This window comes from Saimiri boliviensis, chromosome 14, assembly GCF_048565385.1.
Source record: "Saimiri boliviensis isolate mSaiBol1 chromosome 14, mSaiBol1.pri, whole genome shotgun sequence".
Classification (NCBI taxonomy): domain Eukaryota; kingdom Metazoa; phylum Chordata; class Mammalia; order Primates; family Cebidae; genus Saimiri; species Saimiri boliviensis.
Genome location: NC_133462.1, coordinates 73,555,193 through 73,583,191, shown reverse-complemented (window position 1 = coordinate 73,583,191; position 27,999 = coordinate 73,555,193). Strand labels below are relative to the sequence as shown.

General features: G+C 44.3%; 1 protein-coding gene across 1 annotated transcript; it reads left to right on the top strand.

The window, feature by feature from the left end:
• Positions 1-27,995, top strand: HHIPL2 (HHIP like 2). The gene is made up of 9 exons (XM_039463459.2): positions 1-347; positions 4,158-4,810; positions 6,561-6,704; positions 8,677-9,008; positions 10,086-10,212; positions 16,317-16,462; positions 22,125-22,206; positions 26,122-26,204; positions 27,041-27,995. Exons 1-9 carry the CDS (start codon positions 27-29, stop codon positions 27,325-27,327), a joined length of 2,175 nt encoding a protein of 724 aa, XP_039319393.1. The 5' UTR covers positions 1-26; the 3' UTR covers positions 27,328-27,995.
• Positions 27,996-27,999: the final 4 nt, after the last annotated feature.

The window sequence follows — 27,999 nt, the reverse complement described above, 5'->3', positions numbered from 1 at the left end:
GCAGCCCGAGTGTTCCCAAGGCCAAAATGCTGAGAACGACCACTCCTAGTGTGCATGGTGGTCTGCGTTGCTGGGCCCCCTGGCTCTCTTCTGGCATTCTCTGCCTCTGCCTCACATTCTTGTTGGGCCAGGTGGGCTTGCTGCAGGGACACCCCCAGTGCCTGGATTATGGGCCCCCTTTCCGGCCCCTTCTGCACCTTGAGTTTTGCTCTGACTATGAGTCCTTCGGCTGCTGTGACCAGGACAAGGACCGCCGCATCGCTGCCCGGTATTGGGACATCATGGAATACTTTGATTTGAAGAGACATGAGCTGTGTGGAGATTACATTAAAGACATCCTTTGCCAGGTAGTAAAAGTGCTTTCCAGCCCCAGGGTTTTGTGTGCTGGGCTGCATGGTGTGGGTACTGAGGGGAGGGGTGCTTTGGGAGCCCAGGCCTTTAGAAGTTCACGTGCCGGGTGCTTCACCTTGGAGCTGCCGGCTTTGGACAGGCACACTGACATGAAGGTGTGCTGAATTTGATCTCTATGGGTTCCCCAAAGCTCTCCCTCTGGAATTCTGCTGGCCTTGATTCTCCCCCAGCCTCCAGGAGAATGAGAGGGATACTCTTCCTGGAGTTCTCAGAGTAGCCATTATTTGCCATGCACCCTCTGCGGTGCATGGCAAATAATTATTTGCATCCTCTGCCATGCTCAGAGAGTTAGGCACTTATCCCCATGGCATTTACCAAGTGCATTAAGGGAGGGGGTGGTGGCATCTGCTGGGGTTCAGTCCTTTCTCTTCTGGGTGATTTGTGCCAGGTCATCTCTGGTGTGACAGTGGCAGCGGCAGGGGTTGGGGACTCTCCCCAGAGTTCTGTCTGTCCAACACTCCAGAGCTGGGAGAGAGAGATACAAGCTGCTGAGTAGCAGTGACTCACAGTTTCTGCTTCTCCTGGCTGCTCAACAGCCAAAATCCACATCCCTGGGAGGCATCGTTTTGGTTGAGCTCAGCCTGAAAACAAGACGGGCGCAGGCTGCACACACAGACTTTGTAAGAAGAGGGTGTTTGGGGGTGAATGGGGAGAGGTCAGCATTTGGAAAGCTGATGAAAGAGGTGGCATGGGGAGGACCTCTCTAATGATGATGCGGGGGAGAGGGAGGAAGTCCAGGCAGCCTTTTGATCTGAGACCCTCCTGGGCTTCTCAATGCAATGCCTTGGTTATCCACAGGCATCTCTTCATGACTCCTGGTGCCACTGTTCCCGAACTTGCTGACCACCGTAACTCCCACACAGGGTGCAGAGTGGTTAACCAAGCTTCCCAGAGGCCAGGAGAGAATTACAGCTGAGCCTGGTTCAGAATGTTCAGCCACCTGGGTGGCACCGCCTGGGGCTGTACTCTTAGGTACCACCCCTCTACTGTTTCCTGGAGAATTAACTCTAGGATACCCATTAGGGTAGAAGCTGAGCTTTTATGAACAGTACTGAGAATGTTTATTTCTGAGATCTCCCCCGGTAAAGTTGTCTACACCTGACCCTTCCCTCTTGCGTGAGGCTTCAGAAAGTCAAGTCAGCAGCTCAGTTGTTTTAGGGATTTGAGGAATAATAACAATTTCAGCCAAGCAATCCTTCACGTGTTTATTTGTTCACATTTGTAAGGTCTTCTTTATTCCTCGACACTTGTAGAATCCTTGCTGGGTACAATGATTCTGCAGGCAGTTGTTACGATCCTCATTTTACTGGTGAGGGCTCAAGAGTTTTAGATGACTTACCCAAGGTAAAACAGTCTTGGGGCACAGAACTAGATGCTTAGGCTCCAAGTCTTGCACCCTTTAGATTACACCGTGCTAAAGTATAGGAACAGCAGCACTGGCTTGTTTACTTAACAGTTTTCTGGCTCCCCCAAATATATGCTCCATTAGAAGACATATTTTGTGCATTTCACTCACTGCTGCATCCCAGTCAATGCAGAGAACAGTGCCTGGCATGTAGGAGAGACTCAACAGGACAGTCACAGAGGACTCTTTTTTTTTTTTTTTTTTTTTTTTTTTGAGGCAGAGTCTTCCTCTGTTGCCCAGGACGGAGTACAGGGGCACATCTTGACTCACTGCAACTGCCTCCCAGGTTCAAGTAATTCTCCTGCCTCAGCCTCCTGAGTACCTGGGACTACAGGTGTGCACCACCATTCCTGGCTAATTTTTCTGTATTTTTAGTAGTGACCGGGTTTCACCATGTTGGCCAGGCTGGTTTCGAACTCCTGACCTCAGGTGATCTACCCGCCTCAGCCCCTCAAAGTGCTGAGATTACAGGTGTGAACCACTGCGCTTGGCTAGAGACTCTATGGGCTTTGATCTTTCTTCCCTTTAAAGTAGGGAAGTATCTGCTTAGTTACTGAGCTAATTGAGTAGAAGCAACTTTGCAAACTCGAAATGGCTGCATGAAGAGTGTACCATAGTTGTGGTTCTCTTTCCACAGCTCCCTTTTATTCTCTAGTATTGCATCCTTATTTCAGTCTCCCCTCTCTCTTTTCCCCACTCTCTGAGAGTGCACAGAATCAGCGAGGGGACACTTCAGAGCGGGTCATGTTGCCTCGATAGCTGCTGTGATAAGTGTCTTAAATGGAAACAGCCGTAGGGGAGCTGCTGTAAATCTCTGGGCTCCTTCTTCCCCTCTGCACAATGACTGAAAGCTGGCTCTGCAATCTACAGTCAGGGGAAGTAAGAGAGAACAGGGAACTCCCACATACATGAAAAATGCTGCTGGTCCTTTTGTGAAGTGATGGGAGTACAGAGGTGAAGGAGACGACTCTGCAGCAGTCGAGGCTGGCTGGCTCAGGAGAGTCCTCAGTGATCAGAAGGGGGCTCCTGGGCTGATGGGTGAACTCTGATCTAATGCATGGCTCCAAACAACACTCTTTGAATTGGATTTTTCTTCTTTTCTTCTTCTTCTTTTTTTTTTTAAGATGAAGCTTCACTCTTGTTACCCAGGCTGGAGTGCAATGGCGTGATCTCAGCTCACGGCAATTGAGAGTATCTGGGATTATAGGCACCCGCCACCACATCCAGCTAATTTTTGTATTTTTAGTAGAGATGCCGTTTTGTCATATTGGCCAGGCTGATCTCGAACTCCTGACCTCAGGTGATCTGCCTGCCTTGGCCTCCCAGAGTGCTGGGTGGGATTATAGGCATGAGCCACTGTGCCAAGCCTTGAATTGGACTTTCTTACCTTCCTAATCTCAGTTGCCTCTGTCTTTCATCACTACTGGGAGTCACTTGTCTGCTCACAATATTACATTTTCCTCCTAAAAAATGTTAGAGTCTAGGGAGGTCCCAGTAGCAGATACTCCTTTGGGCAAATAGTCCTCATATGTCTGTGTAAGGAGCAGCCATATATCCCTATTGTCACAATTCAAATGTGTATAGGTGCCAGCATGGTACTTTGCGTATATTAAACACTGAAGTATTTTAAATAAATAATTGAAGACATTGCTAGCCACCTAATCTTTGAGAGTGATACATCCAATGTCCATTTGGATAATTATATTTTTCATTGTAAAATATTCCAAAAACATGGAAAAGCACAGAAAAAATAATACTGTATGTCCAACAACCGGATTTGAACCAATGTGAATTTTTTTTTTTCCAATTGTTTCAGATTTGTATAGAGAAATAAAATCTTGGTAGATACAGCATCCATAAGGAAAGGAGGCTGGGCTGGCACAGTGGCTCGTGTCTGTAATCCCAGCACTTCGGGAGATGGAGGAGGCAGGAGAATCACTTGAGCCCGGGAGTTTGAGATCAGCCTGAGCAACCTGGTGAGGCTGTCTCTATGAAAAATAAAATAAACCTTAAAAAATAAAAAAAGACTGAGAAATTTAGTAACATCCTTTTGAAAAAAACATTCATACATCATTTAATAAAACTTTAAATATCAAAAACTAAGCTGAAATGTTAGAGACAATATAGTGAATATGAGATACTTCCCCCGCTTTCTGACTTCCAGGAGCACAAACTGGGCAGAAAATCACAAGAAGAGATTTAGCAGCAGCTGGTAACAAAAACTCCAGAATCCTGATTTTCTTCCCCCGGGGCCGTCTTTCCTTTCTGCTTGCTTAACACTTGCGAGAAGCGCGGGGGCGGCGGGTCTGGGGCCCGGCCTGAGCTCCGCGTTCCCTTCCAGGAGTGCTCGCCCTACGCCGCGCACCTCTACGACGCCGAGAACCCGCAGACGCCGCTCCGGAACCTCCCGGGCCTCTGCTCGGATTACTGCTCCGCCTTCCATTCGAACTGCCACTCCGCCATCTCCCTGCTGACCGGCGACCGCGGCCTCCAGGAGCCCCCCGGGACGGACGGCGCCCGCTTCTGCCACCTCCTGGACCTTCCCGACAAGGACTACTGCTTCCCCCACGTCCTGAGGAACGACCATCTCAACCGCCACCTGGGCGTGGTGGCCCGGGACCCCCGCGGCTGCCTGCAGCTCTGCCTGAGCGAGGCGGCCAACGGACTCAGGAACCCCGTCTCCATGGTCCACGCCGGGGACGGCACCCATCGCTTCTTTGTGGCCGAGCAGGTGGGAGTGGTGTGGGTCTACCTCCCTGATGGCAGTCGCCTGGAGCGACCCTTTCTGGACCTCAAGAACATCGTGTTGACCACCCCGTGGATCGGGGACGAGAGAGGCTTCTTGGGGTTGGCTTTTCACCCCAGATTCCGCCACAACCGCAAATTCTACATTTATTATTCGTGCCTGGACAAGAAGAAGGTAGAGAAGATCCGGATTAGTGAGATGAAGGTCTCTCGGGCGGATCCCAACAAAGCTGACCTGAAATCAGAGAGGTGAGACATACTCACGAGAGCCTGCAGCTGTGCTGTGTTCCGAAGTCATGCCAGGCCCGTGAGACAGCAGGCGGCAATTTCCTGGTTTTACAGCACTAGCTGCAGCTGTTGAGAAAGGAGTCACTGCTGATTGCGGGAGGCCCAGGTTAGAGTCTTGAGTCAAGGCTGTTTAATGGGGTGTAGCCGTCACCTTACAGTTACCCTAAGTGAAGCCATGCTTGCCTGTCTTTATGAAGGGTGGCCGGTCGCGGTGGCTCAAGCCTGTAATCTCAGCACTTTGGGAGGCCGAGGCGGGTGGATCACGAGGTCAAGAGATCAAGACCATCCTGGTCAACAAGGTGAAACCCCGTCTCTACTAAAAATACAAAAAATTAGCTGGGCATGGTGGCGCGTGCCTGTGATCCCAGCTACTCAGGAGGCTGAGGCAGGAGAATTGCCTGAACCCAGGAGGCGGAGGTTGCGGTGAGCCAAGATTGCGCCATTGCACTCCAGCCTGGGTAACAAGAGTGAAACTCCGCCTCAAAAAAACAAAACAAAACAAAACAAAACAAAACAAAACAAAACAAACAAACAAACAAACAAAAAAAAAAAACGAAGGGTAAGCAAGGACCAGCAGCCATAGGAATCTGAGAAAAGATGATAGATAGTATCAACCTGTGAAACATAATAGTACCCTGTGATTATTATGCGGCCATTAGATCCCAGGCCCTTTACTTTGAATGTGGGATTTCTCATTCTCACTGGAAGCTGTGATAACAAGGCCATCAAGCTGTTGCATGCATGGCCAGGTGAGGACTGTTGTAACTGATCCAAAGCTCGTGCTGTTTCTGCTCTACCGCTCTGCTTTTTTTTTTTTTTTTTTTTTTTTTTTTTTTTTTTCCTTCTCCTTTCTCTCTTGCCTCTTTTCTCGTTGTAGACAGGTTGGGGGATTGCAAAAAGCATAAAGAACTGATAGATTAACCCTCTTAAGTTGCTCGAAGGACGGGTTTGAATGACCTGATAGGGCAGACAGGAAAGGCAAGCCCTAGAAAAGGATGGCTGTTACCCTGGCCGGGTCCACCGCTCAGTAAGTCATGGCATAAAAGAAAAATTAGCTGGTCATGGTGGCTCATGCCTGTGATCACAACACTGGGAAGCCGAGGCAGGCGAATCACTTGAGGTCAGGAGTTCAAGACCAGCCTGGCCAACCCAGTCTCTACCAAAAATTAACCGGGTGTGGTGGCACATGCCTGTAGTCCCCAGCTACTCAGGAGCTACTCAGGAGGCCGAAGCAGGAGAATTGCATAAACTCAGGAGGCAGAGGTTGCAGTGAGCCGAGATTGCGCCACTGCATTCCAACCTGGGCTACAGAGCAAGGTCTCAAAAAATCCAGGCATGATGGCAGCCCGTGCCTGTAATCCCAGCTACAAGGAAGGCTGAGGCAAGAGAATTGGTCGAACCTGGAGAGAGAGGTTGCAGTGAGCTGTGACTGTACCATTGTACTCCAGCTTGGGTGCAGGGTGAGACTCTGTCTCCAAAAAAAAAAGAAAAACAGAAAAACAAAAATGAGCCATGAAAGAGTTATACCGGGAAATAAGGGGCATCTCAGAGCCCCAAAGCTACCTACTTTGTGATCCTTGAAAACTCAGAAGCAAGTCTTGCTGGCTTGGCAAATTTTGGTGGCTTGGGCCAGTCATTTTTGGGTATCTCAAGATGATGCAGCTTCAGCTTGTGTCAAAGCCTAATGCATGGTTTCTTTTTTCTCTTCCAGGGTCATCTTGGAGATCGAAGAACCAGCCTCAAACCATAATGGTGGACAACTTCTTTTTGGCCTGGATGGCTATATGTACATATTCACTGGGGATGGGGGACAGGCTGGTGATCCCTTTGGCATGTTTGGAAATGCTCAGAACAAGTAAGCTGGATGGAGGCTGGGCCCCTGTCCCTTTAGAGTGAGACCCTGCTATGACGTTTTTGCAGGGATGGCATCAAACTCAAATCACATACTGCCAGATGTGGTCCACTCTGATGGGGCAATGGGAGGACTATTTGGTTTTCTGTTGCATAACTTTCACACATAGTATATTTTGGTAATCTTACTGATGCTCAATATAACCGTCAGAATGTTATGTAAAGGAGAATTCAGGATTTTAAATATATATTAGCAGGTCATTATTTACCATATTAATCATTTAATTCAATTCAACTCAATAATATTGAACACTGTGTTCCAGGCACTGCACTAGGCCCTGGAGACACATAAGAAATTAAATACTGAGAGCCGATGTGTATTGGGTGCTTGCAGCTTGTCAGACACTGGTCTAAATACTTTACATGTATTTGAGAAGGTAATTCTAAAAACCTTCAAGGGCAAGAATTTGTATCTATTTTGTTAGTTGATGTATCACCAGCACTTAGGACAGTGTCTGGCACAAGGGAGCCACCCCATAATTACACATGGAATGAATGAATCCTATGAAGTATACATATAATATCTATTTTACAGACAAGAAAATGGAGGCACAGAGGTCATACAGTGACTAAGTGGGAAAAAAACAAATCCCACCCACATGATATGGCGTCAGAGCCCAGTGATGATGAGTTGCCTAAATAAAGGTCATGTGGTCCTTCTGCTCTTTGCACCCAGTAAGCACTTGGCCCCTAGTGTTCCTAGTAATAAAAATATTGAGGTTATAATAATACAAATCTAGCTGGGTGTGGTGGCTCGTGCCTAAAATCCCAGCACTTTGGGAAGCTGAGGCAGGTGGATCACCCGAGGTTGGGAGTTCGAGACCAACCTGATCAACATAGAGAATTCCCGTCTCTACTAAAAATACAAAATTAACTGGGCGTGGTGGCGCAGGCCTGTAATCCCAACTACTCGGGAGGCTGAGGCAGGAGAATCACTTGAATCCGGGAGGCGGAGGTTGTGGTGAACCGAGATAACATCATTGTACTCCAGCCTGGGTAACAAGAGTGAAACTCCATCTTAAAATAAATAAATAAATAAAACAAAGCTAACATTTGTCAAATACCTACGGTGATTCAAGAATTGCATTAAACGCTGTATACACAATAACACTTAACCCTTACATCACAACCACACTGCAAGGTAAATAATATTTATCTAGCTATATATTTTAAATAGAGATGGAGTCTCACTGTATTGCCCAGGCTGTTCTTGAACTCTTGGCCTCAAGCTGTCCTCCTACCTCAGCTTCCCAAAATGTGCGATTACAGGCATAAGCCACATACCTGGCCAATACATTAAATATAATAGCAGCCTTTGATTATTGTGTGTCTGTTAGATCCCAGACCCTTGACTTGAGTGTGGAATTTCTCATCCTCGCAGGAAGTGGTGGCATAAGGGTATCAGTTACTCTCCTCTGCCTTACAAATGAGGAAAGTCAGCCCCAGAGACCATAGTCACGGGCAGAGCCTCTCAAAAGCTTCTGTTCTATTTTTTTAACTGACCATGTTGCTAAATAAAGAACAAACAATATAACCAGCTTCTTTAAAAAAATTTGTCATATTGGCCCAAGTCCTCATCATTAAAATAAGAAGCTGTCCTCATCATTAAAATAAGAATGGAAGCTGCAACTTGCTCAGGGTCCCATGGGCCAGGATCACATCAAACTTTGCCTAGTAGTTGTTTCTGAGCCAAACATGGGGCAGTCTTAAATATCTTAATAGATTTAAAAGAAAATCTTCAAGCTCATTCTTGCTGATACAAAAAAAAAAAAAGAAGGAAAATAAGATGTCACCTCTTCCCATGTGATCTTCAGCAGTCTCTTGGCATCAACTGAGTCGGCCCTTCTGGGTGGACTCTTTAGTCCTGTGGCTTTCCTCATTTACCTGATTCTGTTTCTGGGCCTTCTCTCTTTCAGAAGTTCCCTGCTGGGAAAAGTTTTAAGGATCGATGTGAACAGGGCGGGCTCAGATGGTAAGCGGTACCGAGTCCCCTTGGACAATCCATTTGTTTCTGAGCCAGGGGCCCACCCTGCCATCTATGCCTATGGGATCAGGAACATGTGGCGCTGTGCTGTGGACCGAGGGGACCCTGTCACGCGCCAGGGCCGAGGCCGGATATTCTGCGGGGATGTGGGCCAGAACAGGTTTGAAGAGGTTGACCTCATTGTGAAAGGCGGAAACTATGGCTGGAGAGCAAAGGAAGGATTTGCGTGTTACGACAAAAAACTTTGTCACAATGCCTCTTTGGGTAAGAAAGAAGCTCTGTGGCTGATTTCTTGGATGAGTTGAGTGGGTTGGAGGTGGAGGTGGGGAATAAAACCTGAATGTCCTGCCCTGCAGGTCATTTACATAATGCCTTGTTTGTGTCCTGTGGCATAGTACTTCTCCAAGTGGTCCTCCAGCCACTCACTGGCACCAGAGACATCTTGGCAGTGGCTGTTTTAAAAAAGTGAATTCCCAGACTCTGCCTCAGACCTAAAGGATTTGAATTTTGAGTGGATTGGAGGAATGAGATTGACCCAGGAATCTGTATTTTAAATAAGTTACCCACATTAATTTTAGGCATATTATTATTATTATTATTATTTTGAGACGGAGTTTCGCTCTTGTTACCCAGGCTGGAGTGCAATGGCACGATCTTGGCTCACCACAACCTCCGTCTCCTGGGTTCAAGCAATTCTCCTGCCTCAGCCTCCTAAGTAGCTGGGACTACAGGCGCGTACCACCACGCCCAGCTAATTTTTGTATTTTTAGAAGAGACGGGGTTTCACCATGTTGGCCGGGATGGTCTCGATCTCCTGATCTCGTGATCTGCCCACCTCAACTGCTCAAAGTGCTGGGATTATAGGCATGAGCCACCATATCCGGCCGAGGACATTTTTTAAACACTAATAATCGAGGCATGCTTGAAACTCCACCTGGCTCAAAATTCTATTGTTCTGACTCTATCATTACTTCTTAGTCTTTTTTTGTCCTCTAAGTTACAAAACAGTCTTACAGACTGTGACATTTTCCATATCCTTAAACCTGGATATCTGCCATATCAACCTATGGGGAAAACTTAGCTGTGCGGATTTCCAGGTCACTGCCTCATAGATGGAGGAAATTTTTGGCTTCCTCTCTGCCTGCAGATAGCAGTTAAATATGAAGCTTGCAAATATTGTGGCTAGTCTGTTGAGAACAATAAACATGATTCACTTAATTGCCTGTCCTACAAAGTGTTCTTCACTGAATTAGGCAACTGTGTTAAAAAGTCCCCTTCTTCCTCCTTGAAGCTTTCAGTTTTAGGCCACGGCATTCACTCTCTTTCCTCTCTCCTGGACAGATGATGTTCTGCCAATCTATGCTTATGGCCATGCAGTGGGGAAGTCAGTCACTGGAGGTTATGTCTATCGGGGTTGTGAATCCCCAAACCTCAATGGCCTGTATATCTTTGGAGACTTCATGAGTGGGTAAGGAAGGACTGATGTCCCTTCTTCCTCTTTTTATTTTACTGAGGTATAACTTACATGTGGTGAAATACAATCACGTAAGAGCACAGTTGTATGATGTTTCACAAATGTATGCACTCATATTGCCACCAACCATATCAAGATGTAGAACACTTCATCACCCTAGAAGGCTTCTTCTTGCCTATTGCCCCCGTCTCTGTCTCTCTCTCACATACCAGGGCTCACTTTAAAGGAGCAGGGGCCCAGCTTCCATCTAGTTTACTTGTTCTGAGCATTTCCAAACATCTGTCTGTCTGTCTCCAGCCTGTTCCCCATTCCCAGTGAATATGTACATATAGCCATCCAGGCCAAAAAGAAGTCTCTCTCTCTCTCTCTCTCTCTCTCTCTCACATACACACACACACACACACACACACACACACACACACACACTCACACCAGTCAGCCAGAGATAAGCATGCTCACCACAGCTTATTTTGCTTCTGGGACTTCATATATAAATGGAATCATTATAGTATGTACTCTTCTTTCTGTGCGTGGTTTTTTTAAATTCAGTAATGTCTGTGGGATTCCTCAATGTTGTTCCATGTATCAGTAATTCGTCTTTTTTATTGCTTCGTAATGTTCAATTGTATGAATACACTACAATTTATTCATCTATTCTCTGTGTTACTGATGAACATTTTGGCTATTCCCAGTTAGAGCCATGTTGTGAATAACATGGCAACTGTGTTTTGTAGTTTTCAGTGTAGAGATCTTGCATATTTACTTATCTCATAGTGTTTGACGTTATGGTAAATGTTATTTTGTAAAATTTCAGTTTCTGATTGATAATTCATAGTATATAGAATTTTTTTATATTGAGCTTATATCTGGCAGCCTTCCTGAATTCCTTGTTCATTCTGATTGCTTTTTTGTAGATTCTACTGAATTTTCTATGTGAAAGGTCATTTTATTAGAAGGTCTGTGAATATAGATACTTTTACTTTCTTTTTTAAAAATTGGAAGCCTGTTCTTATTTTTTAACTGGCTTATTGCTCTATCTTAATCTCAGTTCAGTGTTGAATACAAACGGGGAAAGCATTCATTTTTACCATCGTATTAGTGTGATGTTACTGTGTGACATCACACCAATATGATATCAGCTGCAGGTGTTTTCTACACACCCTTTATCAGGCTGGGGATGTTTTCTTTTATTTCTAGTCCTTGGAGAATTTGTATTCGATATCGATGTTGGATTTTGTCAAATGCTTCTTTTCATCTTTTGCTGAATCATGTGGGTTTAAAAAAATTTTAGTTTCTTAATATGGTGAATTTTATTGATTGATTTAAAAATTGTTAGAGAAGTCTTGCATTCTGAGGATAAATACCACTTGGTCATAATGCATTATCTTATGTTTTGAAACAAGTTTTGCTATGTAACCCAGACTGGACTGCAATGGCACGATCATAGCTCACTACAGCCTCAAACTCCTGGTCTCAAGTGATCCTCCCATCTCAGCCTCCCAAGTAGGTGGTGGCACCCAGCTAATTTAAAAAAAAATTTTTTTTTGTAGAGACGGAGTCTTCCTATGTTGCCCAGGCTGGCCTTGAACTCCTGGCTTCCAGATATCCTCCCACCTTGCCTCCCAAAGTGCTGGGATTACAGGCATGAGCCACTGCCCTGGCCCCATCCTTTTTATATATAGAAGGATTTGATTTGCTGACATGTTGTTTGAAATTTTAAAATCTATGTTCATGAATTAATAGTGAACTATAGTTTTTCTTCCTTGTAATGTGTTTGTCAGACTTCGGAATCAGGGTAGGCAGGCTTTATAGAATGAGTACTCCTGTTCAATTATCTGGAAGAATTTGTGTAAAATAGTATTATTTCTTCCTTACGTGTTCTTCCTTCCAAGGAAAACCATCTGGGCCTGACGTTTTCTATGTAAAAAGACTTTTAATTACAAATTTAATTTCTTTATTAGAGTTAATTGTTCAGTTTATCTATTTCTTTCTGAGTGAGCTTTGGTAGTCTGTGCCTTTCAAGGTATTTGTCCAGTTCACTTACGTTGTCAAGTGTATTGGCATTCAGTTGTTTATAATATTCCTTTATTATTTTGATATTTATAGAAACTATGGTGATGTTGTTTGTCTTATTCTAGGTACAGTTGGTTAGAGGATTATCCATTTTATTGGTCTTCTATAAGAACCAGCTTTTGTATTCATTGATTTTTTTCCTGTTATTTTAATGTTTTTTTTTATTTCATTGATTTGTTCTCTTTTTCCTTCCTTCTCCTTGATTTGGGTTTAATTTGCTTTTCTATTTCTAGTTGCTCAAGATGGAAGCTGAGGTAACTGATCTGAGACTTTCATCTTTTCTAATACATGTGTTTAGTGCTATAAATTTACCCCCAAGTACTACTTTAGCAGCATCCTGTAAGTGTTGATATATTGTGTTTTCATTTTTATTCAGTTAAAAACATTTTCTAATTTACCTTTTGATTTCGTTGTCCCATGAGTTATTCCAAAGTGTGCTATTTAGTTTCCAAATATCTAAAGATTTTCCAGAGATCCTCCTGCTATTGATTTCTATTTTCTATTTACTGTGGTCCTAGAACATACTGTATATGACTTGGAGGACTATCTTGGGATTTTCTGGGTGGGTCCTAAATGAAATCACAAGTGTGTTTAGAAGAGAAGGGTAGGAGGAAATTTGAAGCTGGGAGAGAGAGAAGGTGATGTGACAACAAAGGCAGAGGGAGAAAAGGTGACAAGATGAGGGCCTTGAGTCAAGGCGTAGGGACAGCCTTCAGAAGCTGGAAAGAGTAAGGAAACCAACTGTCCTCCAGAGTGTCTGGAGGGAGCACAGTCCTGCCAACACCTTGATCTTGGCTCAGTGAGGACCATTTCAGAGTTCTGGCATCCAAAACTGTAAAAGAATAAGTGTATGTTGTTTTAAGCCACAAGGTTGTGGTAATTTGTAGTGTGGAAAGTTGTTATAGTGGCAATAAGAATGTTACCCTTCCTAGTGCTCTCAGTACCTTTGGGTAGATGCATGTTTCTATCTGATATCATTTTTCTTCTGTCTGAAGAACTTCCTGTAACATTTCTTGTCAATGGGGTCTATAGTGATGAATTATTTTCATTTGCAGTCTTTATTTTGCCTTCAGTTTTGAAAGATATTTTCACTGGGTATAGAAGTCTATGTTAACATATTGTTTTCTTTGATTCTTTAGAGGTTGCCCCACTATTTTCTGGCCTGCATCATTTCCAATGAGAAATTGGCTGTCAGACTTGTTTGTTTCCTCATACGTAATATGTCATTTTTTTCCCCCATGACTGCTTTTTAAGATTTTCTCTTTATCATTAGTTTTGTGCAGTTTCATTAAGATGTGCCTTAGTTTGGTGTTCTTCATATTTCCTGTGCTTGGAGTTTGTTGAAGTTATTGGATCTGTGAATTTATAGTTTTCATGAAATTTGAAACATTTTTGGCCATTATATCTTCAAATATGTTTTCCTCTGTCTCCCACCCCTTCTCTCCTTTTATTCAGAGGCTCTAATTACATGTATATTGGGCTGCTTAAAGTTGTTCCACAGTTCACTGATGATCTATTTATGTTAAAAAATTAATCTGTGTTTAATTTTGGGTAGTTTCCATTGCTATGTCTTTAGTTCATGAATCTTTTCTTTTGTAATGTCTAGCCAGCCATTCATCCCACTGAGTGTGTGTGTGTAATCTCAATGTATTTTTCTCCTCTAGAAACTGGATTTGGGTCTGTTTTGCATCTCTCATATCTCTATATAACTTTTTGAACATATGGAATATAGTTAAGAATCATTGTTTGAATGTTCTTGTGTGCTAATTTTAACATCTTTATCAGTTCTGTGTCAGTCTCAATGGACAGATTTTACTCTTTATTATGGGTTATATTCTCCCTTTTTACTTGCCTCATATTTTTTGATTGATGCCAGAAATCATTAAGTTAACTCAGTAGGTACTGGATATTTTTGTATTACTGTAAATGACTTTGAATTTCTCTTGGAGACATAGTTATCTGGAAGTAGCATGATTTTTTCAGGTCTTGCTATTAATATTTGCTAAATAGAATGAAGATAGTGCCTTTTCTAGAGTTTTCTATTCCTCACTACTGAATTCCACCTATGCCCTATGATACTTATGCTATTCCTGATCCCAAGTAAGTACCAAGTATTTTCTTCTCATTCTTTCCTTTGTTTTAAAATACTTTCTCACATGTACCTGCTGTCGAGTATACTGATGATTACTTCAGGGAACCTTTTGCAGCCCTCCAGCGTTCATTCTCTGTGCAGACTCCTTCTCTCCAGTACCTGTCCTGCAATCTCTTACTGCATTGGTCTTCCTGGACTCTTAGCAATGTCTTTTCAGCTCAAGGAGCCTGCTGGGCTTGGCCTGTATTTTCCCTCCCTGTGCTGGAAACTCTCAAGGTAGTATGTTGGAACAATCATAGGGTTTACCTTGTTTGTTTCTTATCTCTCGGAGAGCACACTACTATACTGCCTGAACTTCAGAATCTTTTAAGCCATTATTATTCTACCTTGTGCAGGTTTTGGACTGCTTAAGATGGGAGAGTAAGTCTGGTCCCTGTTAGAAAAGGTGTTCTATTTTCATGCTGCAATTCTGGGTTATGGAGATGGAGTGAAGTTACTGCTATTGATTTCTATTCAGGTCCTTTATCATCACTTACTAGATCTCTGGGATTTTGTTGTTCTTTATGTTTTTTTTCCCTACAACCTCCACTCACCACCCTGCCCCTATACACACATCATTTGGTTAAAATGCGGTGATTCTTTTTTTTTTTTTTTTGAGGTAGATTCTCGCTCTGTCACCCTGGCTGGAGTGCAGTAGTGCAATCTCAGCTCACTGCAATCTCTGCCTCCCAGATTCAAGCGATTCTTCTGCCTCAGCCTCCCAAGCACCTGGGACTACAGGTGCACACCAGCACACCTGCCTAATTTTTGTGTTTTCAGTAGAGACGGGGTTTTGCTATGTTGGCCAGGCTGGTCTCAAACTCCTGGTCTCAGGTGATCTGCTTGCCTCAGCCTCCCAGAGTGTTGGGATTACAGGCACAAGCCACTGCACCCTGTCAATGGGCAGTGATTCTTAATTGAGGTGTACTTATCAAAATCCCCTGGGTTTGGGATCTCTGTTTCCATAAAACTTTCCAGGTGATTCTGATGAGCACCTTGGGTCTAACTACCTTTCCCTTTTCTTCTAAAAACCTGCTTTTAGTTCAGATCAATGATAGAGGGACATGAAGCATCTTTCTGCTACTATATAGACATAAATAATAATAGCAATAATAATAACAGCTAGTAGTTTTTTTAGCCCTTACTATGTGTCACACACATTGATGATATCTTTATGTATATTATTTTATTTAACCTTTGCAATCCTCCCCTATGGTAAATTATGTTATCACTCCCCATTTTACAGATGAGGAATCTGAAGCTTAGAGATATTGGACAACGATCCAAAGGTCACACAAGTAATAAAAATCAGATCAGTCTTTTGTAGTGGTGCAGCCTATGCAATCCACATGGCACTCAACTCTTTTTTTTAAATTTTTTTATTTTGTGGGACGAAGTCTCACTCTGTCACACAGGCTGGAGTGTGCAGTGGCATGATCTTGGCTCACCGCAATGTCCACCTCCTGGGTTCAAGCAATTCTTGTGCTTCAGCTTCCCAAGTAGCTAGGACTACAGGCGTGCACCACCGTGTCCCACTAATTTCTGTATTTTTAGTAGAGACAGGGTTTCACCCTGTTGGCCAGACTGGTTTTGAAGTTCTGAGCTCAAGTGATCTGCTTGCCTTGGCCTCCCAAAGTGCTGGGATTACAGGTGTGAATCACTGGGCCTGACCTGAACTCCTTTTATGGTAGAATGTGAACTTCCACATCTAGGGTAAGTGGGCGATTGAAGTAACTCTGAAGCAGCTTTTTGGGTGCTTGGAGGGAGGCTAGTTATTCATCTCTTAATGGGGGACGCAGTCCTAGTACTCATGCGTCCCTGATTCTAGGAGAAAAAGTATTCTGCAGAGTGGATATATGGATTCCTAAAACATAAGGTTTTACTTTTCATCTAGTCGACTTATGGCTTTGCAGGAAGATAGAAAAACCAGGAAATGGAAGAAGCAGGATCTTTGCCTGGGCAGTACCACATCCTGTGCCTTCCCTGGGCTGATCAGCACCCATAGCAAGTTCATCATCTCCTTTGCTGAAGATGAAGCAGGTAACAAATGTATACAGTTGTTTGATTTCTGCTTACTGGAACTTGGATAATCACAGGCATCAAGTGAACATTTATTTTAAATAGTAATTATCACTTCTAGGATCATTATCATTTAGTCATCTTTTATGATGTACTGGATACTGTTCTAAGCACTTCACATTTTTCACCTTATTTTGTAATCACAACACCCCCATTATTTAAGTATGTTTTATTTATTTATTTATTTTTTTGAGACAGAGTCTTGCTCTGTCACCCAGGATAGAGAGCAGTGGCGTGATCTCGGCTCACTGCAACCTTTCCTTCCAGAGTTCAAGCAACTCTCCTGCCTCAGCCTCCCAAGTAGCTAGAATTACAGGCGGGCACCACCATGCCTGGCTAATTTTTGTATTTTTAGTAGAGACAGGGTTTTGCTGTGTTGGTCAGGCTGGTCTCAAATTCCTGACCTCAGGTGATCCGCCCACCTCAGCTTCCCAAAGGGCTGGGATTACAGGTGTCAGCCTCTTCGCCCAGTCCCATGATATAATTATAATACTCATTTCACCAACGAAGGAACAGACTGAATATGCCAACCTGCTCCTTCCTGGTTGAACTACACATCTCATTGTGAGGGGAAGATCTATCCTGAACCGCAGTTTTAGGAATGTGAAAAGGGTCAACAGTGGGCCAGACTAAATAAGCAGTGGTGTTTATTCTGCTGGTGCTGTCTTGGAAAGGGACCTCTGGTGGGAGTCTCGCTGGTTGGGCCAGGCTCTTTACTGACCTTGCCAAGAGTTTGTGAGCAAAGCAGAATTTTTTTTTTTGAAATCTGAGAAGAAGGTAGACATCTGGGTAGGAGGTTACTCAATAGATAGATGAGGCACATGTTAAGGGCATCCGTGAAGCATGATGTGCACATGTACTTATGAGCAAGAGACGGAAAGACTCAGCTCTAATACAGTTCTGATTTTTTTTTTTAAATGGTGTCTTGCTTTGTGATCCATGCTGGAGTGCAGTGAGGCGATCTTGGCTGACTGCAACCTCCTGCCTCAGCCTCCCCAGTAGCTGGGATTACAGCTGCATGCCATCATGCCCAGCTAATTTTTTTTTTTTTTTGTAGTTTTAGTAGAGACAAGGTTTCACTGTGTTGGCCAGGCTAGTTTCGAACTCCTGACCTCAGGTGATCTGCCTGCCTCAGTCTTCCAAAGTGCTGGGATTACAGGTGTGAGCCACCGTGCCTGGCCTCCAAAAATTTTATAATCAGAAAACTGATTTTTAGCTTCAGCTTTACATAAGTTATGTTTCACTCAGAAAGAGAAAAATATTCAAATTTTAATTTTTTTTTTTTGTTTTATGTGAGGACAGTGAACATTTCAGTATTTGGCACTAGATATAGTCATGTTTAGAGGCAGAGAGAATAAAGTGACCTCTCAGGGTCCTTCCACATCTAGATTCTCTATAGGTGGAAAAAAAATAATATTTAAACAACAGAATACAAAAACAAAACAAAACACACACACACACACACACACGCGCGTGCGCACACGCGCGCACACACACCCCAAAAGAAAAAAGAAAAAAAAAAAAAGATTCTCTATAGGTGTAAGCCAGAGTCTCAAAGGGTTCTGAAGTATTTGGTTTCTTTCTCCTCTGGACCATGGGGTGGCTGCAGGGACTTTCACTTGAGTGGGATATAAAGAGACCCAGTCACCTACTGGACCCTTTCCTCTCAGTTAGCTGATGAACGGATAGTTTGAGATGAATGTTTTATAGGAGCAAAGGAAACTTCAAAAATGTTGGAAACTTCAAGTATTTTTTAACAGGAAAAATGTCTATGTGAGTTCCAAATTGAAAGTTCAAACATATGAAAAAGGAGAGAAACCACAGGCGGGCAGCATGATGCCCAGCGGGAAGTGGTGAGTGAAAGCTACAGGCGGTGGTGGGGCCTCTCCTCTGCTGAACGCTCCCAAGGGGGGAACCCAACAGGGTGGACCCCCAGAGGCAGGCCTGGGTTGCTGTCTTCTGTGGCTTGTTCCTCTTTAGGAGGCCACAGAAATCCTGGCTTTGGTGGCTTGGTTTGTTGTGCTTGTAGACGTCTCACAGTAGAAAACAGACGGTTAAAAAAAACAGTCATGGTACATCTGGCAAACAAAACAGCGCCCTTGGTTGAATTTTATGAAGTAGACTTGCAAAGTTTCCCAAGGCTTTGCCCAAGGGCGGCCCTGACGCTAATGAGGCTGTTCCTGAGTCAAGTTATTATTTTTTTCCAGAGTTGCTTCTTGTGTTTTGCATAAACCGATTCATATTTTCTGCTGTTGGCATATTCTTTTTGTGTTAGAGGCATTTTTAGATCTGAGTATTATTTCATTTTTTTTTAAATTTATTTTTTGAGACAGAGTCTGCTCTGTTGCCACGCTGGAGTGCAGTGGTGCTATCTTGGCTCACTGCAACCTCTGCCTCCTGAGTTCAAGCGATTCTCCTGCCTTAGCCTCCTGAGTAGCTGGGATTATAGGTGTGCGCCACCATGCCCAGCTGATTTTTGTATTTTTAGTAGAAATGAGGTTTCACCATGTTTGCCAGGATGGTCTCGATCTCTTGACCTCATGATCTGCCCGCCTTGGCCTCCCAAAGTGCTGGGATTACAGGCATAAGCCATTGTGCCTGGCCAATTTCATTATTTTATTATCAGTCCACTGGCTTTAGGTAAGTCATCTTTTACTTGGAACTTGAGTTCTGCCTCACCTCTGGCTACAGTTCACCTCCTGACTCCTGAGAGTAGTTGATAGCTGGTATGAATTGCTGCTGAGCGAATGGCTGGTGTGGAGCCACCCATGCTGAGGTTTGATTGATGGGATTTCTGAAAGTCAGTCAATGAAGCACATTCCCAAGAGGGCTGGTCAAATGAATTATGTTTGCAGTCAATTTGTATAGCATGGCATATATTAGTTTTTTGTTTTTCTCCCCTAAGACATATATTAGAATTATCAGTTGGATGCTACAGATGAAATTCATCTCTAGCATTGTCTTCTCCTAAAAATACAATGGGAAGTCTATGGAATGTGGAAGACATACAATTTACACAAACTGCAGTCTCGTATAGGCAGGATTTTCAATTTTCTTTTTAGACTGGGAAGGCCTTTGCATGGTTTCGAGGGTCCCCTGCCTGAGAGTGACCTGTGTACATGTGGACCTTTGGTAGACACCACATTTATCTAATGGTAGAATCACTCTGGATGGTCCCTGGGGTTTCCATTCAGACAGAACAAACTGACTCTCAGGGAGGGTGTGTTCTAATTCATTAGACCTCTTACATGGGGGAGATTATAAATCTAGTTTGCCAGTACACAAAGCATAGATTGTTAGGCAGCTGCTACCCTGTGTAGGGGCTATGCAAAGACCGTGAGGCTCACACTTGGCACAAGACAAACCCTGGCCTCTGTTCTCCACAAAAAGCAGTTGTTTAGAGCCGTTGTGTGGTGGCTCATGCCTGTAATCCTACTGCTTTGGGAGGCAGAGGTGGGAGGATTGCTTAGGTGCAGGAGTTTGAGACCAGCCTGAGCAACAGAGGGAGACCCCATCTCTATAAAAAGTTAAAAAAATTAGCCTGATGTAGTGGCATGCACCTGTCATCCCAGCTGCTGGAGAGACTGAGGTGGAAGGTTTGCTTGAGCCCAGGAGGCTAAGGCTACAGTGAGCTGTGACTGTGCCGCTGCACACCAGTTGGCGACAAAGCAAGACCTTGTCTCAAAAAAAAAAAAAAAAAATCAGTTGTTAAGTAACTCAGAGCTGTATAAAGCTCTAGGCTTCTCAGAATTGCAACTTAATAAACATTTTCTTTCATAACATTGAGAAAGAGTTGTATAAGGCACATAACAGCAAGTGAATTTAATTTAGTGTAATGGCACCAACATTGGGCCAGAGATGAGAAAGTAGTATTAACTACAATTATCAAACACTTTCTTTGTCTGTCTGTCTTTTTTTTTTTTGAGACAGAGTCTTGCTCTGTTGCCCAGGCTGGAGTGTACTGGCATGGTCTTGGCTCACTGCAACATCCACCTCCCGGGTTCAAGTGATTCTTATGTCTCAGCCTCCCGAGTATCTGGGATTACAGGCATGTGCCACCATGCCCAGATATATGTATATATATTTTTGAGACAGAGTTTCACTCTTGTTGCCCAGGCTGGAGTGCAGTGGCGCGATCTCACCTTACTGTAACCTCCACCTCCCAGGTTCAAGTGATTCTCCTGCCTCAGCCTCCTGAGTAGCTGGGATTACAGGCATGCACCACCACACCTGGCTAATTCTTTTGTATTTTTAGTAGAGACGGGGTTTCACCATGTTGGTCAGGCTGGTCTCGAACTTCTGACACTGTGACCCGCCTGCCTTGGCCTCCGCCTCCCAAAGTGCTGGGATTATAGGCATAAGCCACTGTGCCTGGCAATTTTTGTATTTTTAGTAGAGATAGGGTTTTGCCATGTTGGCCAGGCTGGTCTTGAACTCCTGACCTCATGTGATCCACCTGCCTCGGCCTCCTAAAGTACCGGGATTACAGGCATGAGCCACCATGCCCAGCCCAATTATCTAACACTGTCTTTTTCTTCTTTTCTTTTTTTTTTGAGATGGAATTTTGCTCTTGTTGCCCAGGCTAAAGTGCAATGGCGCGATCTCAGCTCACTGCAACCTCCACCTTCCAGGTTCAAGGGATTCTCCTACTTCAGCCTTCCAAGTAGCTGGGGTCACAGGCATGTGCCACCATACCCGGCTAATTTTTTGTGTTTTAGTAGAGACAGGATTTCTCCATGTTGATCAGGCTGGTCTCGAACTCCCAACCTCAGGTAATGCACCTGCCTTGGCCTCCCAAAGTGCTGGGATTATAGCCATGAGCCACTGCGCCTGACCTTATCTAACACTTTCTAATAGAATACCTAATAGTCATTTGAGCATTGTGATCTCCGTTTTACAAGTGAATAAATATCTTGAGGGCTGTGCAGGAGAAGAGGTCTCCTAAGATAGCATAGAGAGGAACTGGTGTTATCAGAATTCAAACCAGACTTCTGGGACTCTCCAGTGGGGCTCCTGACTTCATAGCATATTGTCCCTCATAGATAACTAAAAGCATAGATAACTAGAAAGCAAGGTGGAATGAGGTAGTTACTAGGAGAAAAGAACATTTCCCAGAGTTCCAACTGGGAGAAATGGGAAGGAGCAGGGCGCTAAGAGTGTCTTATTCCATTTTCACACTGCTGATAAAAACATACCTGAAACTGGGTAATTTATAAAGAAAAAGAGGTTAAGTGGACGCATAATTCCATGTGGCTGGGCATGGTGGAAAGTGAAAGGCACATCTTACATGGTGACAGACAAGAGAGAAAATGAGAGCCAAGCAAAAGGGGTCTTCTGCAAACAGGAGAAACCTGTTTGGTTTGATAAATAAGCATACATGACATACATGAGAAATTACCTCTGGTCGTCCATACACTGAGCTAGTCTTTGGGGTTCAAAGATGCACTTCTCAATGAGCTCACAGGCCAGCGAAGCTGATGCCTGTCAGGTTTCTGGGATTCCGTTCTTGGGGCTTGCTGGATTTTAGGGCCATAAACTCATTTTGACTGTTTTCTGTGCATCTTGCTCTGTGTCTCAGCGCTGCCTAATGTCCCATTATTGCTTGTCCGTTTCTGTTGCCTAGGGGAGCTGTATTTCCTGGCGACCTCTTACCCAAGTGCCTATGCGCCACATGGATCTATTTACAAATTTGTTGACCCCTCAAGGTGAGATTTGATGTCATTTTCTTCTCAAATGCATTTTTTCTCATTTCTTTTTTTTCTTTTTCAAGCAATTCCCCTGCCTCAGCCTCCTGAGTAGCTGGGACTACAGGCGTCTGCCACCACTCCTAGCTAATTTTTGTATTTTTCTTTCTTTCTTTCTTTTTTTTTTTTTTTTAAGTAGAGATGAGGTTTCAATATGTTGGCCAGACTGGTCTCAAACTCTTGATCTTGTGATCCACCTGCCTCGGCTTCCCAAAATGCTGGGATTACAGGCATGAGCCACCATGTCTGGCCATTTTTTTTCTCATTTCTTAACTCAATGGCAGGCCATAAAAACAGTCCTCACTGTCCCTCAAATAACCAAAAATTATCAATGAATCAAACCCACATTCTAGGCAAAAAGCAGTTTGGACAGATAATGGTGTAGGACAATGGGTCTATAGAAATTATGAAATATTTGGGAAATTGTCTCTTTGCAGTTGGACATGAAGACCTTGAGCCTTTCTAGGGTTGGTTTAGGTCTGTGGCTTTTTTTGTTTTATTTTTTGAGATGGAGTTTCGCTCTTGTTGCCCAGGTCGGAGTGCAATGGCATGATCTTGGCTCGCCACAACCTCCGCCTACTAGGTTCAAGCAATTCTCCTGCCTCAGCCTCCCGAGTAGCTGGGATTACAGGCATGCACCACCACGCCCAGCTAATTTTGTGTTTTTAGTAGAGACAGGGTTTCCCCATGTTGGTCAGGCTGGTCCCGAACTCCTGTACTCAGGTGATCCACCCTCCTCAGCCTCCCAAAGTGTTGGGATTACAGGCGTGAGCCACCGTGCCTGGCTCTTTTTGTTTTTTGAAAAAAATATGCTTCTAGAAGTGAGGTCATCTAACAATATGTGTAACCTCTGACCACCTGAGTAAGTACTGCTCCCCTGTCCCTTCGGCTTGGTACAGATCTCTAGGTCTTTGGCAAATATGTTTAACTGGCAGTTTCCTCAGTAGCTGCACCTGATCTTTTCTGGAGTTTAGTGTTTATTCACTTGCTGGGCTCTATGCTGTTTCCTTCTGCTTCCTTGCCCATCTCTCTCAGAGGCTGACCAACCTCCACCAGCGTGGGCAAAAGCTGCAATATCACTTCTCATTTGAGAGGTTGTTGAATCTGGGTCAGGCTGTCTGCCCCAGGGAGGGTGATGCATTGTATCCATCCTGAGGCGTCTTGGCAGTGCACTAGATTTTTTTTTTTTTTTTTTTTTTTTTAAGACAGAGTTTCACTGTCTCCCAGGCTGGTCTGCAGTGATGCGATCTCGGCTCACTGCAACCTCTGCCTCCTGGGTTCAAGCTATTCTTGTGCCTCAGCCTCCCAAATCACTGGGATTACAGGCATGCAGCACTATACCTAACTAATTTTTGTATTTTAGTAGAGGCAGGGTTTTGCCATGTTGCCCAGGATGGTCTCAAACTCCTAGGCTCAAGCAATCCACCTGCTTTGACCTCCCAAAGTGCTGAGATTACAGGCGTGAGCCACCATGCACCCTGCCCCAGTGCTCTAGATTTATCTAAAAATTCTTGCCAAAACAAGAAAATCTCTCCATGAATTAGCTTACTGGTAGACCTGTAGAGGAAAACTTCCCCCTGAGGCTTATGTTACTCATATCTGGATTGGCATTCAGTAGACATGAGGCATTTATGGGTCCAGCCACTGGTTAGCGCTCAGGGGCCAGCTCTAGCTCAGCTTCCGTTTGGCCGCAGGGCTCTCAGTTTGTATGTTCTCGGAAGTTCTTGGAAGAGGCTCAGTCCTTGAGGCTGTGCCCAGGGTGCTTTGCGGATGGTGGAGCATGGATAGCCGAGGGGCGAATTTAATACTGGGCCGTTTCCACTTTTAGGTCTGCTTTCGTGCACATCTCCTGGGCTTGGGATGGAGCAGGCTCCGCATCTTTAGAGTGCTTCTGATGTGGATGATGCCTTGGTGGGGAGTTCTCTTTCCACTAACAGGCTTCCTGTGGGAATCCATTTTTCTTTCCTTTGGCAGTTTTCTGATTTAGTTGGGAGATAATTGAACTCCCCACTTTCACAAGAGCAGCTGTGAGAAGCCACACAGAAAGCACCCATAAAGCATTTTCACACTGAAGACAACCTTACTGGTTCACCTTGTTTTTTTAAGTTGACATTTATGGAGTTTTTCCTGTGTGCCAGGCACTGTGCTAAGTGCCATGCATGTGGGCTTTCATTTACTGCTGACAGGATTCCAACCAGGCAGGTTAACACCCTCACTCTATGGAGAAAGAAACTGAAGGCTAGGTAAGTTAAATTACTTGCCCCAGATACAGCTAGTAAGAGGAGCCTGGACTAGGGACTCGGTTCTCTTTGTGGACTGGTCATTTCAGCACTATCCCCTCTGTTCCGTTATAACTACATTGAATCACATAGACTTTTTAAAGCTTCTGTAAGTGGACCAGATTCTGCTCTGATCACTTATTCAGCCTATCTTTGCACGAAATGCACCAATCCCAGCATTCTGAGGGCACCTGATTAATTATGTGTCCTTTTCCCCCTCCGTCTTTTCTTCCTACCCTTCCTTTAGGGGTCACTAAATACAATGGTTGAGAACATGGACTTGAGCCTGGGCTTAGAATCCTGGCTTTGTCACTGACTAACTGTGTGGCCTTGGGCCTGTTTCTTAGCCTGTGTGAGCCTCAGTTTCCCCTCTGTAAAATGAGAATAACAATAGTACTTACTTCACAGGGTTGTTAGGAAGACTCAGTGAGTTAATATTTGCAAAGTATTTAGAATGGTGCCTAAGCACTACATAAGTGTTTGTTAAATAAATACAATTACCTTTATTTTTCCCACCTGGACTTGGGAGGATGGTGGTGAGAGAGAGAGTTGGAGCAAGGCAGAGAAGGCAGTGGGGACTGGCTGGGAAGTTCCAGCTCTGCTCTCTACAGTGGAATTACTCTCTGTCCTCAAAGTTCCTTTTATTTCACAAGATGCATCCAGGAGACAAGCAGTATAAGAATGTATGTGTTATTAGGCAGAGAAGCTGGCATTGCCTAAGGGCTGTGCCTTGAGTTTCTGAAAATATTTTCTTTAAAGGAAATCAAGAGCATCACCATCAGAAGCAGCAGCAGAATCATCCTCATCATCCTCATCTGCTGAGCTCTTGTTATGTGCTGGGCACTGTTCCAAGTGTTTTTTTTTTTTAAACTCTCATTCTTTATCAGTCACAGTGTGTCAGGTACACAGCTCTCATTTAATCTTCACATCTCCCTGAAAGATGGGTAGGTACTATTAGTTTTTGCATTTTATAGATGTGGAGAGGCCGGGCGCGGTGGCTCAAGCCTGTAATCCCAGCACTTTGGGAGGCTGAGGCGGGTGGATCACAAGGTCAAGAGACCGAGACCATCCTGGTCAACATGGTGAAACCCCGTCTCTACTAAAAATACAAAACATTAGCCGGGCATGGTGGCGCGTGCCTGTAATCCCGGCTACTCAGGAGGCTGAGGCAGGAGAATTGCCTGAACCCAGGAGGCGGAGGTGGCAGTGAGCCGAGATTGTGCCATTGCACTCCAGCCTGGGTAACAAGAGTGAAACTCCGTCTCAAAAAAAAAAAAAAAAAAAAAATGTCGAGACTGAGAATTAGCAAGGTTTTTTTTTGCCCCTGGTTACCAGGATATGAACCCGTTTTGACCGCCGCCATACCCACACTCCTAACTCCCTCTGCACTGCCTCTCAAAGGCCTGAGGTACCCTGTGACGTCTGTGCCCTTTTACTTCTCCTTCTGAACTCATAGCATATTTCCTATTATATCTACCCCATCTGCATGGATAAGGAAAAGTTGACCCCAAATCTTGCAAATATACACCCTCTGGTGACCTTGATCTTCTGGTTGCATCTGTAGAGTCTTGCATCCTCACGCTTTCTGTGTTTTTAGGCGAGCACCCCCAGGCAAGTGCAAATACAAGCCAGTGCCGGTGAGAACCAAGAGTAAGCGGATCCCATTCAGACCACTCGCCAGTAAGTCCATCTTTGAGTCTTAGGGTCAGGCCTTGGGCGGAGGCCAAGGCAGTGCCCTCAGCAAGCAAGCTAAAATTCCCACCGTGGAGTCTTAGTTTCCCCCTGAGGGGTGGTCTTTTAAATAAGGACTGGTACTTTTGGCCAGGTCTATACATCTCTTCTGTATAACAGAGGAGTTATGAGTGCGAGGATACCTGTTTCTACTGTGACCAGTTTCCTCTAGTCATTCATTCATTCATTTGTTGGTTCATTCATTTAATCGTTCATGTATTCATTCATTTGGCATCATTCATTTCATACTTACCTTGTGGCAGGAACTATGCCAGTCCCTAGGGATACAGCATGAACACTTAAAGTCTCGGATGTGTAGGAATTCGGAGTTAAATAGGAGTGAGGATGGGAAGTGCAGGCAAATAAAGAGAGAAATGTAGCACTAAGGTTCCGGTATAGAAGGAGGTTCAGGAACTGAGAGGACACTTAAAATGAGGAATGCTTCCTTGGGGTAGGGTGGGGAGTCAGGGAAGACTTACAGACGAAGGATACTATCTTTTTTTTTTTTTTTTTAATTTTTTTTCTTGCTTTTTAATTTGTGCACTTTTATTCAAGAAAGGATACTGTCTTAAGGAAACTATTACAGAGCCATGTATCACTGGAGTGACCCTTTTTAAAAAAAAGTGATATATTTAGATCAAGGGCAGTTAGGGAATTAAAAAGTATTAATAAAAAGAACTTATATTAAAGAACTCTATTGCAGTTTTAGGTTTCCTGACTGGTGCTTCTCTTATAGCTACTTTCTGGGACTTACATTTTTCACTAAATAAATGCTTATTTCTCAGAGACAGTTTTGGACTTGCTAAAGGAGCAGTCAGAGAAAGCTGCTAGAAAATCTTCCAATGCAGCCTTAGCTTCCGGCCCATCCCAGGGTTTGTCTGAGAAAGGCTCCTCCAAGAAGCTGGCTTCTCGGGCAAGCGGCAAGGAAACATTGCGAGGGCTGGGTACAAAGAAGAAAGCCAGAGTGGGGCCCCAGGGCCCCCAGGGCAAGAGGAGGAAGAGCCTGAACAGCCACGGTGGCAGGATGAGGCCGTCAGCAGAGCAGAGGCGAGCTGGCAGAAGTCTTCCTTGACCTGTTGGTTAAGGTGGCTGACGGGGCAACGTGAGAGAGGAGAGCCACCTCATCAAATGAAAGTCACTGCTGAGTAAACACCTTAGAAGTCTGGAAAGCCAGGGTGGAGGTGGGGCAGGGTGGTTTTCCTCTCCTTGGGAAATCTTGCTGTCTGCTGAGTGACCACATGCACCTACTCTGTATGCAGTGCTTCTACAGGAGACTGTACCCAGATCGCCGGTGCACCTGGGTTATTGTGTGTACTAGTCCATAAGCCTGCTTGGAATCACACTGGATATCTCCATTTTGTCTTATGAATGCCTGCAACCTGCGATAATAAATCAACATTTGCTCAAACTGACACATATCCTTTGATAGCCTGGATGTTTGTTTGACATTAGGAAATCTAGCATGGTATACCACACTTGCATAAGAACCATATATCACCCTCCTGCCTCATCCAGTTCTAAGAAGAAGCCTGTGACAAGCTTTCAAGGAAAGACAGTTTAACTGTGTTATCTCCTTTCCCCAGCCCAAAGCTCATGAAGTGAACAAGAGCAAGTTCAGTTCTATACCTCCAGCACTTACTATCGTAATTGCCTGACAGGTCCTTCCGGTATAGTGCACAGACAAAACCAATTCACCCAGACCACAGTATTCCAGTAGAGATGAAGTTTAATAACACAACACCTG